The sequence below is a fragment of the Phasianus colchicus genome, chromosome 3, assembly GCF_987193195.1.
Source record: "Phasianus colchicus chromosome 3, bPhaCol1.hap1.1, whole genome shotgun sequence".
NCBI lineage: Eukaryota > Metazoa > Chordata > Aves > Galliformes > Phasianidae > Phasianus > Phasianus colchicus.
The window spans coordinates 76,677,267-76,692,608 of record NC_143438.1 but is presented as its reverse complement, the minus strand read 5'-3'; the positions used below and the strand labels follow the sequence as shown (position 1 = coordinate 76,692,608).

Genomic DNA, 15,342 nt, shown 5'->3' with positions numbered 1-15,342 from the left:
GTGCTTCCCCACCTTTCTTGTTCATTAACTAAAATGAGGAGCAGAGCTGTATCATAGCCTTGTGGCAATAAGCAACAGGCAAAGCACAAGCTGCCCAAGGAACAGCAGTGCCAAGACATTTTACCCAGTATCTACCGGGGGGAATTATTGAGTAACAACAAAAATCCCTCTGCATTGCTGTGTGACCTCACTTATTTCCCATCTTATATAGAAGCCAAGCACTTAATTTTAAGGACAGAGTATTATAAATGCTAACAGGTATACAATAAACAAAGCACAATTGTCTATAAATCTGCCACTTTATCTGCCAAGTGCCAGTTAAGGTGAAATGAAAATCACAATCCCTGTGTAAGGAAAGTTACATAAGTTGGCGAGCAGGTTCAAAACCAGAACACAGAGCTCAGAAAGTTGCATTCATCTGTAAAACCAAGCAAACCACCAGATGAAAGGGAAAATAGGCCCGAATATGATTAAAGCCCTTATGTTTTTCCCAAATATCACAGAATTAGACTTGCTGAAGTCTGCAGATTTAAAATAAACAATAATAAATGTGAGCTATTGAGTCATCGCCAATTATTTTTAAAGAGCAAACTGTTTATTTATAAAGAAACTGACATCTGTAAAAGACAAGAAGGACTCACAGCTGATGAAGGAACAGTTTCTGGAGTTTGAAGGTTTTGTTTTGTTATTTTGTTTTTCTTAATTTACTTTGCTTCATCTCCATTTCTAAGTTCAGAAGTATCAAACTTCAAACCTCTCCTTTTTTGCTTCTCCTGGAAAAAGAACTATTGTGGTCTACAGAGGTTTTGTCAAACCCTTCACACACCTTTAACAAGATGTGAACCCTTAATGCAATAGTACTGTTAGCTGAACGAGTGAAGCTAAGTAAGCGTTATAATACACATCAAAGCCTCCCAGATGTCCAATGGTCAAATGTCACAAACATCAATTTCGTTAGCTCTTTGGAAAATACTGAGTTATCAACAACTGGACATCCTTAAAAGGAATGCTGTGATAAGTTTCCAGGAAGAAGCAGTCAGCACAGGGCACCAGTCTGCCCTGCTGTTAGCCTCTCTGCACCGCCAGCAGTCTGAGCAGACCAGGCCGGGGACACTCGATGCCAAATTTTAGGGCTTTCCCCATGTGCACTGCAGGCAGAGCTGAACTGCTTTATCCTCCTCTCATGCAGAGCCTCCCCTCCATAATCAGGCTTAGCCCGTATCTGCAGTCCAGCATCCTCTTAACACAGAGGATCATCCATATTGGATCAGATCAAAGGTCAGCTTGGCCCGGCATCTTCTGGGACAATGCCCACAGGAGAAATCAATACAGAGAAAGAGCAGGGCAGACCCCAGGAATTTGGTTTTTTTCTTATGTTTCCTAAAGTTTTTAGCATTCACAGCATGGTGCAACAGACTCTATAGCCTGCCTATGTGATGCCCAAGGAACTGCAGGCAAACCTTGTTGATGCAGTGGAAAGTAGAATGATAACATTTCTTGTTCCTCAACACTGCACCACTGCTCCATCACCAAAGAAAGATTTTAAGACAACAGTACAACTACTGCATTCATTAGTTTTATTGGAATACTCTTAGATAGTTTGGTCTGGGGGCTCTGGACCTTCCCTTCATGTCCCTTCCTACACACAGTCCATACTGATTCCTTCCTTTGCCTTTCTTTGTCCTGAGCAGCAGACGCATTGCTCTCCAGTGAGAGATCATTCTAACTAGTTTCTGACAATAAATGCTAAACTACTTCTCATCTCTGAGATTAGAGAAAGTTAGGCAAAATGTAATTCTTTGCCCACAGGTAAATAACCTTTTGCTGGTATCTTCAATTATTGGAACTATTCTCACAAATAGCTTTTTTGCTCTTATGATGCATCTTTTGCATTTATTTCTCCCCTTCTCCTGAGACTCCCCATCTGCTGTAGACATTTGAAATGGCATCTGATAATTCAAAAAAACATCCTTATCTATTCTGTTTTTCTGATTCACTTGTTCACAAACATCAGCAAGAACAGAGTAAGATTTTAGGTAATCACACCCAAAATTCTGTCTCCTAATTATTGTTAAGAAACAAACAAACAAAATGTGGCTTTGGGATGGGAAAGGTTCCATCCGACAGAGCATTTCACAAGAGGACATGTATTTAAAGGAAGATGAATAGAAGGAGCCACCCAATCACTATCACACAAAGGAACAGATAAGCTCACCTTGATGAGGCTTAAGTCATGGATGCTGTTCTTTCCTTGTTATTATTTACTGCAGAGAGCATCTTTGAGTTACATTAAAGATGGGTATTGAATAAGGAGAAGAGTTACAACTACATAGTCATTCCTGACCCCTCATGGAATTTGCTGCAGTTTTCTCTGCTTTCTCTGCAAGAAAAGCAATGTGAATAATAAAGCATATTGTCTACATAAAAGGGTGGAATTCATGCTGTATTTTGAGTTCATGAATAAGGCAATACAGTATGACACAACAAGCCCCCTACATTTCTGGCCACCTCAGTGGGTGCGGCGTTGGCTGGTTTGCTTTGCTGTAACGCAGGTAGAACAAGGAGCCACATACCAAGCATTATCCAAAATTAATCGTGCAGCACATCTATTGGTGAATGCATAATCCTTGCTCTTCAGCACTTCTCCTTTCATAAGAAGCTGTCCCTCTAAAGAGTCAGATGGAAACTGAGTGAATTTTCTTCCCTGCAGGTATGGGGACCAGCAAACAGAGCCAAAATTCCCACATAAGCAGTTCAATTTCAACAGCTGGAATTTTAATATTGTTAATTATATTTGCTATAAAAATTGTATCTCTATCAACTATGAATTTTTGGATATTTTAAGCTTGGAAATAGTTACAAATGAAAAATAACAACCATACATAAACCAGCTTCCAGAGTTCTTCTGATAATTGCTATTACGGATCTTAATGAAATCCAGCATATCCGATTAGTTTCACAATCTCTACTCCTGACTGTATTACTATGACATCTTCCAACAAGAGAGGAGCAAATGGATTACAAATACAGACTAATTTTGTAGTCTTCTCTTCAGGCTGATTTTCTTGTACTTTCTGGCAATATTTAAGAAAATATTTTCCAATTAATTGAAAGTCATTTAGTGCTCTCACCAAATTACTCCTCAGTGAGTCTTGAGCAGATACACTTTCTTTTTTCCCCAGTGCCTTTGATTTCTTCTTTGCATGCACAGACATGCACTGAATTAAAACTTTCCACCCAAGTGGCATTAGCTAGACACACAAGGCATAACAAGAGGCTCTCAGGCTTCCAGCCAGAAAGCCAGCAGTGCTGACACCTTCCTTCATTTACGTTAAAAAGTCAGCAAAACAAACAATTTATGATCACTGTCAGCAGCAATACAGCACAAACACAGCCTTTAGCTAGTACTGGTCCCACTAACCTGTCCACATTGCCAAATGCAAGGTCAGAACACACTTTACTAAGTGTCTTCTAGAACACTATAATAAAATAAATCACTAACATGAACATTTAAAAAGGTGTCAAGGAGCTGCAAGAACAAATCCCATTAGAAGACAAAAGGATTTGTGAGGATATCTACCATTCACCACTCTGAAAATGTAACCCTGAGGCTTGATATGTACAAGAGGGCAGATGTATCAAATTATGAAATGAGGTTTGGTTTTTATCAGGATGCCTGGATTTTTGTTAGCAAATAAAGATACAATGAGAAAAGCAAAAATCTGTCGTACAGCACTGTGATTGTGCACAGGAATTTTAAGAAGTATCTGAAGAAAGAGAAACAACTAAAAAAATCATGTAATTGCCAGAAGCATTTTTGAAAGTCTGTAAGACATGACAATAGCTCTCATTCTGTGGTACGAGCTCTGCTTTGAAAGACTAATGGAATGCTTCAGGAAGATGTCTGGCAAACAACAGGAAAGTGTATTTTTGACCACCAGTGCGACCCTACAGGGAAAACAGAGCTAGATGATGGCCCTTACCTCTCTTCGGTGCTGATTTTCATACAGATACCTTTCATATTTAAATGGAAATTAAACTAGGCCAGTTTTAAATTAAGACTAGCTTTCACACGTGGTAGTACTGATAATCCTCTACACTACAGATTTCCTTTATTGAAAATAAGCAAAATCCTACAAACTTATTTTTACAACCAGGATCAGTTCTACTAAGACTGGGAAGAAAGAAACAAGTGGAGATGTCTTCCAGACTCTGAGGCCCAAGTTCAGCACAAATTCTGACTATGAGAAAAAAGTCCATCTGTATGTGAGAAATATTTTCTCGCTTTCCTGTGCAAGAAGTGGCTGAACTGGGGCACAAGAACCTCTTTCATCATAGTCATTTCATGTAAAGAGTACCTTAGAGTTAGTTCTACGCACATACTCTTGGCAAAGCTTTTTTGAGAAAATTCAGGTGAAGTCCTGACTTCTAGAGGAACAAAAGGATTGCACTGGCTGCAGAAATGCCAAGGTTTGGCTCTTTGGCAGAGCTATAATGAACAGAGGTACAATGGGCAACACACCTCTGTACAGTGAAGTGACCAGCCACGTACACAATGAGTCTTATCTCTTGCTCAGAACTTTTTTCCCTCCTAAGTTTTTTAAAGGCTAAGGGATATGGAATCACAACAGAAAAGGATTCTGCATTAATTTTCACCAAAATTAATGGAAATTAATAAAAAAATCAATGGAAATTAATGGCTTGAGAAAGAAGTAATCATGCTAATATTCAAATTGAAAAAAAAAGCAAACATTTTCTGAGATTTTAGGTTCATTTCCAATTTCAAGTGTCAGCCACTTCTGAAGAAGAAACTTGTAATATTAATGTTATAACTGAAGTTCAAATGTAATCCTACAATTATGGAATCTGCAGGCAATAATCAGACACTCTCACAAAAACTCCAATATACATCAAAGAAATTCAACAGAAGAATTAAATAATTCTCAGTACTACAGCTACTGAATAAAGTTGATGTAGAAAGGAAGATGATTTACTTTGACAAAAAGATACATGTGAGATTGGTTGGCTAAATCATGTAAGTGCCTTTGAAAGGCTCCAGACACGGCTCAGCAGAGCCTTATGGTAAGACAAGCTTCTGTAAAAACTTCCCTGAGAAAATGTTAACCACTCGTGAGTAATTTACAAAGACTTTTTTTGTATTTTCATTTGTAAAAACACAGATCATGTCCCTGTATTCGCAAACAGGAATACAGGTCCTTATAATTAAGCACACTGGAATGTTTTTAAAGCTGCTCAAAACAGAGGCAGAGGATGCACAGCAGATCCTCAGACAAGGATCTGGATCTGGGAACCAGGTACAACAGGATCAGAGAAAAGAGTGCATGGCAAATAATAAATCCAACTGAAATAGGAAAACTAAGCAGATGAAAGATTTGAAAGAGAAGTCTCTGTTTATGGTTGAGTTCTTTTTTACAACCTCACAAAGTTTTCAGGAAATACAATTTGGCCCCTTAAATCTGAAATCAGATGGAGTGCATTAGTGTGAACAGTGAAGGTGAAGAAGAAAAGTCTTCCCCTGCTGCTACCTGATGTGAGCAAGCAATCATTTATAATTGGATCGATGTGCTGAGTTCCATTTCTCCTCTGCCTTATTTACTCCCAGCTAAAACAAATGCTGCTAAGCTATGGGCTAACAGAAGAAAGAGCCATGCTCTGTGTTGGAAGGATGAATTCTACAGCAGAGAGATAATACATGCACTGAAGGCTTGAGTTACCCTATCCCAAATCTTATGTGATTTATTAATACATCTAAGCTTTCAGTGAGCATAGCATAGAACAGATGTAAGACATAGAAAAGAAAAAAAAACTTGAAAACAAAGTCAGTATAGGAGGTCTCATATTCTGTTGCCCTGCACACATTTGTATACTAGACTGTGTTTGCTCCAGTTAAATTCGAAACCAAGTCTCACAGCTGCCTTATCATTTTGCACTACTGAGCCTTTAGGTCTCAAAGCAATAAAACAGTGGAAAACATTGGACGTTCGTATTTGGGAAACAGTAGTAAACTTAAAGAGAGTCCATGTCAATAAGCATTATTTTGCAATCCACTACCACAACAAATTTTGGCATTAACAAAGTTAATTCCATAATAGAGCAGAAGAGACAAAGCATGTTACAGCTTTATCCAAGTACAATCCCTTCCAATTACAAAGAAAGTAGTGAGCATCATGTGAACTTAGGCCAAATCAGATTACTGTTTCTGTACACTTAAAAAATCCATAGAAAAGGATAGTGTTTAACACATACTCTTTGAACCACACTCTGTCTAGTAGTGGACATTTACTGGCCACCTATTGGCCATGGTTTGGAAGCTGGCAGAGGTATAAGAACTAAAACAGGAATGGTCAAGGGCTAATGATGATTTAAAAAATAAATGAACAAAAATTTAGAAATCATATGTAAACACAGATGTGCTTGAGCTCATCTTTGAACAGAACAGAATAATCAACCAAGGGAAAAGAAGAAATAAGTTTTTATTATCTTGAAAAGAGTATACTCTTAACACATCAAGAGCTATTAAACACTGATTCTTTCTAACCAGAAAACCACATAGAAGAATATGGACTCAGCAACTGACAGTGACTAAAAGACTGATAGACTGATATGTCTTTCCAAATCTCTTCATCCTCCCTCATGCATTATTTTCCCAGCTCAGTTATCATCTGCAATCTTAATCATAACAACAGAAGTAGACATTGGAAGAAAGTTTTTTTTCCTACTTATCACAGAACTCAAATTGCTGCTGAAAGACTTGGTCTAAGAAAATGTAATAGTTTTCACTGAATCATAATCGCAGAACACTAGGTGCTCAAAGGGACCTAACAGATGACTCAGTTCCAGTCCCATTCCATGGGCAAGGAAGGTCACCTTTCACTAGACAGGTTCCTAGGGTTCCATCCAACCTGACCTTGAACACCTCCAGGGATGGGGCATCCACAGCTTCTCCAGGCAGCCCATGACAGTGCCCCACCACCCTCTGAGTCAATAATTTCTTCCTTATATCTAATCTAAACCTACTTCCTTACAGTTTAAATCTGTTACTCCTTGTCCTGTTGCTACACACCCTGATAAAGAGTCCCTCTCCATCTTTACTGCAACAAGACCTTCCCAGAGCTTTCTCTTCTTGAGTCTGAATAACTCAGTTCTCTTAGTCTTTCCTCACAGGGGAGATGCTCTAGCCTTTTTGTGGCCCTCCCCTTGACCTGCTCTAACAGATCCATGTTTTTCTTGTCCTAAATGCCCCCAAGATGGAAGCTGTACTCCATGTGGGATCTCAGAAGAGCAGAGCAGAGGGGTACAATCACCTCCCTCAACCTGCTAGCCACACTTCTTTTGATACAGCCTGACCCAGGACAAATCCTGAATGTCTGAATGGAATATGATTCGGGAAGAAAACTATTTGCTTCCACTAACAGCTGCTATGTTATGAAACTCTTGGACCAAAGGCCAAGCCTGTCAGCAGTGGGCCACCCATTTCAAAGCACCAAACCTTACACTGGCATGTAACTGAAGTTAGCAGCTGCATTAGCCAACAGCACCTCAGTTGATCTATTTTTCCTCCAAAATAGCTTGAATTAAATCTGGTAACACTAGCCCTCGACAGCCTACGAGTTGACAACAAATTCTGTGGGCTCCCACTCCATTCTGAGCTCTACAACCTTTCTTGCACTTCAAAGCAGTGCAGTAGGAAGGAGATGCCAAACAGTTATGGCAAGAGACAATCGGACTTGGATATGTCAGCTAAATTCTGATTAATCAGAGATATTAGTGGCAGTCTGTGCACTTCATGGTATCATGATAGTGTCCTCTACCAGAAACCCAGTTAAAACACATGCCACAAAGTGCCTCAAAAAAAGGAAAAATGGATGCAGCTCCAGCAATGGAGTAGTGCACTTAAGCAAAGGTCCTCGTACTTCTCCCTTGTTCTCACAAGTGCTTCCTTCAGTCAGCTAAGCTCATTTTGAGACCAAACATTCCAGGACAAACCAAGATTTGAAGCATGATAATCTAAGCTAGAGAAGGAAAAATGATCCAAGTATGCCACAGAGGAGAAATACCTTCCAGACATGAACATAATTTAATTGACTTTTACAATGTAAAGATTCCAAACTGAAGAATATATATAAACATAGGTTAGAACGTTCCTGAAAACCACAGTTAAGTAGGCAGTCAGCTAGAGTCTGCTGCAAAACCTGAGGCTGTGCTAATGTGGGGCCTGATTATCACCTCTTTGCAGAGCAAATTCCAATTCTGCCACACATAAAGTTGGTTCCTAAAAATAAAAATCCCTTTCCTAGAGCCACTTACATGCGTTTCCTTTCCACAGGAAAACAGTGGAATCAGCAATTGCTCTTGCAAGACTGAGCTGAGTACACAACATGAATAATACATCACATCAGAAACTCACTGGTATACTTATTGACCTCTGCTGTTTCCATGCTTGTGTCTACTGTAGATATAATTAATTGGAAAAAAAATTAACACAATAGAGAAAAAGATGAGAGCAGAATATAAGACCACACAGGAAAAACACAACAGTTCTCTATTTAGGAGCTTGGAATCAGCTCTCAAATTAAACTGCGATCAAGAGGAATTCACCTTTTTGTTAGCAGCATCAGTTCACATTCACAACAGCTTCTTAGAAAGCAGCTGAGAAATATCTTCATCATATAAATTTTATCAAAGTTGCTCTGATAACACAATTACTTTTATTAACCTCCTTATTCAATCAGATCAACAAGAACCATCAACTAAATATAAAGTAGTAATGTAAATGTTTCTTATAATTTTACATTAGGTAAATTTTTTTTACAGCAGGTAAAAATAAAAAATGGTAAAATGGTGATGGTAAAAAATAAAATATATTTAGTTGAAGGTAAAAATAAGAAAGGACCTGAACTAGAGTATACCCAGTAGTTTCTAACAGACTGGTAACAAGAGATAATGCAGCCTTTGAGTCAGAGTGTGACTTTGTTAAATGTTTTGCAGTGATTATAACTGTCAGTGTTCTACTAGGAATAATTCCAAATTTTTTAGAAGAAAATAAATCTTGAATCATTTTTCCCTACAGAAAAATTGCTTTGTTTCTAATGGCATTTCTGAGGAAATACACTTTCCTTTTAGGAAGAGAATTAACATATCAAACCAAGATTTTCAGAAACTCTCAGTAATTTTGGGAAGCCTATTTGTAGGAGCACACAAACTTTATATCTGTAATAACACAAGATTTTCCTATTCACAATTAGCAGTCCTGTAGGAAAAATAAAGTCGAAAGGTACCGCAATACTGAGAACAACGTTTTTGATAATTTGATCACTGCCTAATAAAAATATGATACCAGTCTCAAGAACATGGGAAGCAGTTTCCCAGTTGCCCACAGGAGTCTACTTTTAAGGAAGTCTGCTCTGCCTCTTTCACTCCCATTTGGGTAAAGCAAGAAATGGCAAAACACAGGATAGTGGACAGCCAGAGAACTTCTGTTTCCCAGGTGTAACCTTTCGCATAAAAAAACTCTTATTTGAAGACATTAAATGTAATTTTACATTTTCTATGTTATTCCATGAAAGGAATTTTCATTTCCACAGTAACCAGGATTCAATCTGAGAGAAAAAACAAGATAGATAATTAAATTTCAAGGGCTACCAATAAGGCATAATTCTTCCTTTTGTCATTGCTGTGAAATATATAATGCCATAATAATTTATAACACTGAGAATAGAGACAATCCTGAGAGGAAAAAAAAAAAAACTAAATCAGCCCAGAAGTTTTCACAGGTTAGTGTGAAAAACAGGCAAAAAAAACCTAATCCAAGTGAACTACAGTATAATCTATTTCACTTAGCATAAAGTCTTTTGTTAACTTGACTTTTAATATCCTGCAGTGCCAATCAATTTAAAGCAGAAATCCTCAAGTTTATAGTTCTATTAATAAACCCTCCAACAGTTATCTTAAATGCATCACACTGCCAAAGCAACATACACAGTATTTATTCCAAAACAAGATCAAGCTTCCTTTTCCTGAGGTTACCCTAAAAAAATATTTTATTGGGATATCATATTCAAGTTAAAAGAATCAAGAACCAGAATTCAAACAGACACAAAACAGCAGGCTGAGTTTGATGCTTTGTGGTACAGCAGTGTCCACACCAAACAGAAGAACAAGGGACCAGAGGTCCCAGCAGCTCCTGGCAATACTCCAACTCAAGCAGGGCTGCAGCACACACTGATGCTGCTGTCTTTGCTATTATTTGTCACCCTTGATTCCCACAGGTACGGCATATGCTGCTTCATACATGTTCCTTCTTAGAGGTAAGCCAACTTCTTTCCAACCATTAGAAACTGTACACTATTACAGAAATAGCTTACCCTTTCTATAACTATAGAAGGTATAAGGTAAAAGGTACTTTGCCACTGCACAGGGTAAAGGCTTCCCTAGGCTGGTCATGTTACAGGGGCAAAAGCATTGAAATACTTAACTAGCAGAGATTCAAATAAGTTTATATGAAAAACCTAAAAGCCATCCAACACGATTAAAAATCATGGAGTTCACACAGAGAAACAATGGCCTACAGTATCTTTGTTCTATGGAGAAATTGGAGTCCCTTATGAAAGAATCACTGGTACAAAAGCTAAAACCTGGAAATGTGGCTTAGCATGTCACTGTACAACAGTTCATGCAGTGGCTGGAAGCAAGGCCACAGTGTCTGCTTATAGATACTGGAGCAGAACTGCACCACCCGGGGCTTAACAGGAGGACTCAGAGGATGCAGATTAAGAAATGCAGATTTTTGAGATATTTGGAGTATGACACTGCATCATGCAGAATGAGAGATGGAGGTTATCTTGTATTCAGTATAGACTCCCTAAAATGACAACAAATAATGTATCTTAACCTGTACTTTGTGGACCTGGTGTTATTTTCTGTTTCTGGGAACTGGAGGGATATCCTCCAGCACAAGCACTGTGTTTTATGTCAGTCTTTCCAGGACCCATAATGACATGGGGATACTGCTTGCTTGTCAGCTACATGGCATTTATACCACATACCTGCCAATTAAAGTAGACCAGATCTGTACAGCAAAGAAAAAACAATCAAAATAATAGAAAGAATAATATATCCAGCTCATATATTTTGTACAGTGCTTCCCATAGAACAAACAAATTTTGTCAATAGTCACATCAGCTATAGTATTGTTTTGGAGATTAAAAGCATAACAAAGATGAGAACTGACCTCTTAGTGCCAAACATGATGCAAAGGAGAGCTTGATTCACATTTATAAATTCACTGCTCTGCACAAGCTGTTTCTGTTGACCTGGATAAAAAAAGAAGAGATTTTTAGACTAAGTGACTCAGGACCATGATTTTAAAATCCTGAGCAATAATTACATTAGTAAATACTGCCCAGTGCAGCTCTAAGGCTGCATATACATACGCAAATATAGAATACCTGTCAGTTTTACAGAAATATATAGATAGGTTATCAAAACAAATACAATTTAATGTTAACAACAATGACCAAAAAAAAAAAAACAACCACAAAACAAAACAAACAAACAAAAGGATAAGGTTATGAAACCTAAGAACAACTCCTCCTGCTGGTAGGGCTTAAGCCTACTGTAAAGGCAGTTACTGGGCACAAAGCTTCAGTATATTGATTTTTGGAAGGGTAACATCTGAAAGCCCCTGTCCTCTAAATGGAGAATTCATCTGAGTGAGTGAAATTCAGGTGCCTTAATGCAAGTAAACAAGGTCACCATGAATTGCTGATCTAAACACGGACATACAAATTTACATCTAAATTGCATTTTGATGTTCAGTTTGTTCAATGACTACCTTGGTAAATTAGTATTTTTTCCAGAAATGAACCATTAATATGAATAAGAAATGTCCTAAGATGGGTCTATTGAAACCCAATGACCTCAAGAAATCCTCAATTTTATGTTCACTGCCTCTTAGCCTATCACTGTGAACCTTCAAGAAAATTCTAGCTCGATCTTCTCTATATCCACCACACTTGCTCATGGCACTAAATATCCTCACCATCTCTTCTCAAGGCTGAGATGATTCAGCACTCCAGCCTCACCTTGTATGCCAAGTGCTACAGCCCCTGGTCACTGTGTTTGGTCTCCATATGTTGACATCCTGCCATTACTGGGGAGCCCAAGGCTGATCACAGAACTGCACAGTCCGCCTTGTAAATATGATAGTGAGGAAAGAACATTTCCCTGACCTTCTGGCTGCATCCTTACTCACATAGCTAAGGATGCAGATGACCTTCTTTGCTGTCAGGACACCCTGTTGGCTTGTGCTCAAATCACTGTTCACAAGAGAACTCAGATCTCTTTCAGCCGCACTGCTTCACAAGTTCACAGCCTGTCCTGTTACAGAGGGTTATTCCATTCCCTGGGCAAGACCTTGTATTTGCTTTTGCTGAATTGTTCTTGTCAGTCTATTTCTCCAATCTGGTTAAGTTTCCAAGTAGCAGCAGTTCCCTCCAGCACACTGCCCACAAAAACTGCTGATTTGCACTCTATCTTCTCACTGGTATCATTAATGAAGGCACCAACAAGTTCTGGTCTCAGTATTGAACCCAGAGGGGCCACACAAGTTACCGGCTGAGCATCTGCTGTTTTTCAGCCATCAGGAGCCTCTCCCAGCCACCATGATTTTCCAAGGCAAGAGAGCAGCCTCTTAGAATCACAGAATCACCAAGGTTGAAAAAGACCTCCAAGATCATCCAGTCCAACCATCCACCTACTACCAATATTTCCCACTAAACCACGTCCCTCAATACAAAATCTAAATGTTTCAGGAACACCTCCAGGGACGCTGACTACACCACCTCCCTGAGCAGATTGTTCCAGTGCCTGACCACTGTCAGAGAAGTATTTCCTAACGTCCAACCTGAATCTCCTCTGGAGTAACATGAGGCCATTCCCTCAAGTCCTATTGCTAAGTTACACGGGAGAAGAGAACAACCTCCACTCACCACAACCTTCCCTCAGGCAGTTGAAGAGAGCAATAATGTCACCCCTGAGCCTCATTTTCTCCAGACTGAACAATCCCTCAGTCGCTTCGTATAAGACTTGTGCCCCAGACCCCTCACAGCTTTGTTGCCCTTCTCTGGACACGCTCCAGGGTCTTGATGTCTTTCTAGTAGTGAGGGGCCCAAAACTGAACATAGTACTCAAGGTGAGGCCTCACCAGGGCTGAGTAATGAAGCCACTTCCTCCACCATCCCGGACAACATCCCATCTAGTCCCATGGACTTGCAAACATCCAAGTGAGGTCCCCAGCTCTACGTTGCAGATACAACAATATCCCTGCAGATACTGCTTCCCTCCCACAGACTCTGATATAAGCCTAGGGATCCGGGAGGCCTGAGGACAAACTTCAGCACTGAAATCTGAGGCACAAAAAGCACCAAGTGCTACAGCTTTCTCACCACACGGCCACACTGAGCTAAAGGTTCACGCTCTCTTTGCTTTCCCTTCTGCTGCTGATGTACTTACAGAAACCTTTCTTCTTGTCCTTAACCTTCTTTGCCAGTTTCAATTCCAGCTGAGCTCTGACTATTCTGACTGCACTGCTACTGTTCCTGTACATCTCATATTCTTCCAAGCAGCCTGCCCCCGCTTCCACCATCTGTGTCCTTCCTCTTTGGTTTTCTCTTTGAGCTCCTTTACACAGATTGCACCCCCTCCTCCTGCCTTGCTCATGTCCTGTACCCACTCACTGATTTCTTAATGTAAATGTGCAATCTAAATACAAATGTTTTGTTAATCAGAAACGAGCTATGATTACATGATCTTGACTGACAGGAGGATTTTTGGCTACAAACTCTGTCCAAAATTCATAAGATGCTTAAGGGGACTTCACATCTCTCTGTCACCCCTAATAAAACGGCACCATGTAAAATGTCCTGTTATCTCCATGCAAGGAAATGGTATTTTAAAAGCACTCTATTTCACTACAGATTAGAGCAGTGACATTTCTGTCTCAATTTATCAATTCATTCCTAAAGCACTGCCTTTTTTAGCTTTTTGTTTTGTTTCTACTTGGTGTGGCTCCTTCAGTTGTACAGCTGCAAGAGATGAAGGGAAGCTCCCTCTTCCCTTCTGTGCTCTCTTGTTGCAGAATCACAGCCCTACAGCTGGGCTAGTGGCAGAAGTATTATCAGCCTACAGAACATTTTCCTTCCCATAGCTGTCTTGATTGCAAATTTCAAAAGCCTCTAAGAAAGCCAAGTAGCCAACTCCAACTGAAAATCAATAGATCTGGGACATGTGCATTCCCTACATGCCCTGGGAAATCAACTCCGCTTCCCTATTGAGGATCCTAGTTAGCCTGTGACATATACAACCCAGAGATTGAATGCAGCTGAGATTAAGGACAGCAGCTCATCATCTGCCATAGTGCGCACATTCAAGTCATTTACATAGCTGCTCATACAACATAAAGCCTAAATCTGTAAGTGTGTTATGGAGATCTTAGGCGTTCCTGTTCTGGAAGCAGCAAAGTTCAGATTCTTTCATTTAAATTTCAGTAGTATGTAGGTCAATATCTAGAAGACTCTGGGTCCCATCTGACAAAACAGTAGTAACTTACAGTCCCAAGAACCTCAATGAAACTGAACATTTTTATCCCCTTTATTCAATCATTGGCTGATCATTTATATTTCCACAAAAAAAGGCACCACTGACAAGTTTTTATTACGTATTAAGCACCTTACATTAGAAAGTAGGACTGCTTTTAGGTTCATAAGAACTTTAATGAAGGGTTCCATTGCCTTCTGGCTCCTGTTGGACATAATAATTTTAGTGATGACATCTGATACTGAAGTTTCTCAGAAAACAGAAAATTCAGAGAAAATCAACAGGTGTAAAATCTCTAAGCAGCTGAAGCATCCTCCCTTTAAGATGATTGGAAGAGCAAGGTGTTGGACATGTTGGCACTCATCTCTGGCAGCATCATCCTCCTGTTCCATGACATACAATTATCTTCAATTTGGAAAGCCAGACTGCTACCATCACCAAATACATTAAATAAAACATTAATTCAAATGGTACAACAGCTACTGCCTCAGCTATACATAAAGTTACCAACAGTGCAAAAGAAACAAAGGCTCGTTAACACTTTGCAAGCATGTACGTATCAAAGTGCCCATACAATATTCAACAAATACAGTACCCTTGTGTTGATGGATCCATCTGAAAGATTACAATCTAAACCAATAACTTTCCTGTCCTCAGCTAACTTCCCCACTAAAGCACTTATTTTACTACACTCTACTCCTATACATAGGCAGCTTTTTTTGTAAT

At 39.3% G+C, this 15,342-nt stretch overlaps 1 protein-coding gene across 5 annotated transcripts in view; it reads right to left on the bottom strand.

Moving 5' to 3' along the window:
• OXR1 (oxidation resistance 1) overlaps positions 1-15,342 on the bottom strand; it is a 244,602-nt gene that overhangs the window by 200,645 nt on the left and 28,615 nt on the right. For all 5 annotated transcript variants that reach the window (XM_031591122.2, XM_090137899.1, XM_090137895.1 and 2 more), the window contains exon 2: positions 11,252-11,333. In XM_031591122.2, coding sequence (XP_031446982.2) covers positions 11,252-11,268 — 17 coding nt within the window. In that variant the 5' untranslated portion in view covers positions 11,269-11,333. The remainder of the gene's footprint in view (positions 1-11,251; positions 11,334-15,342) is intronic.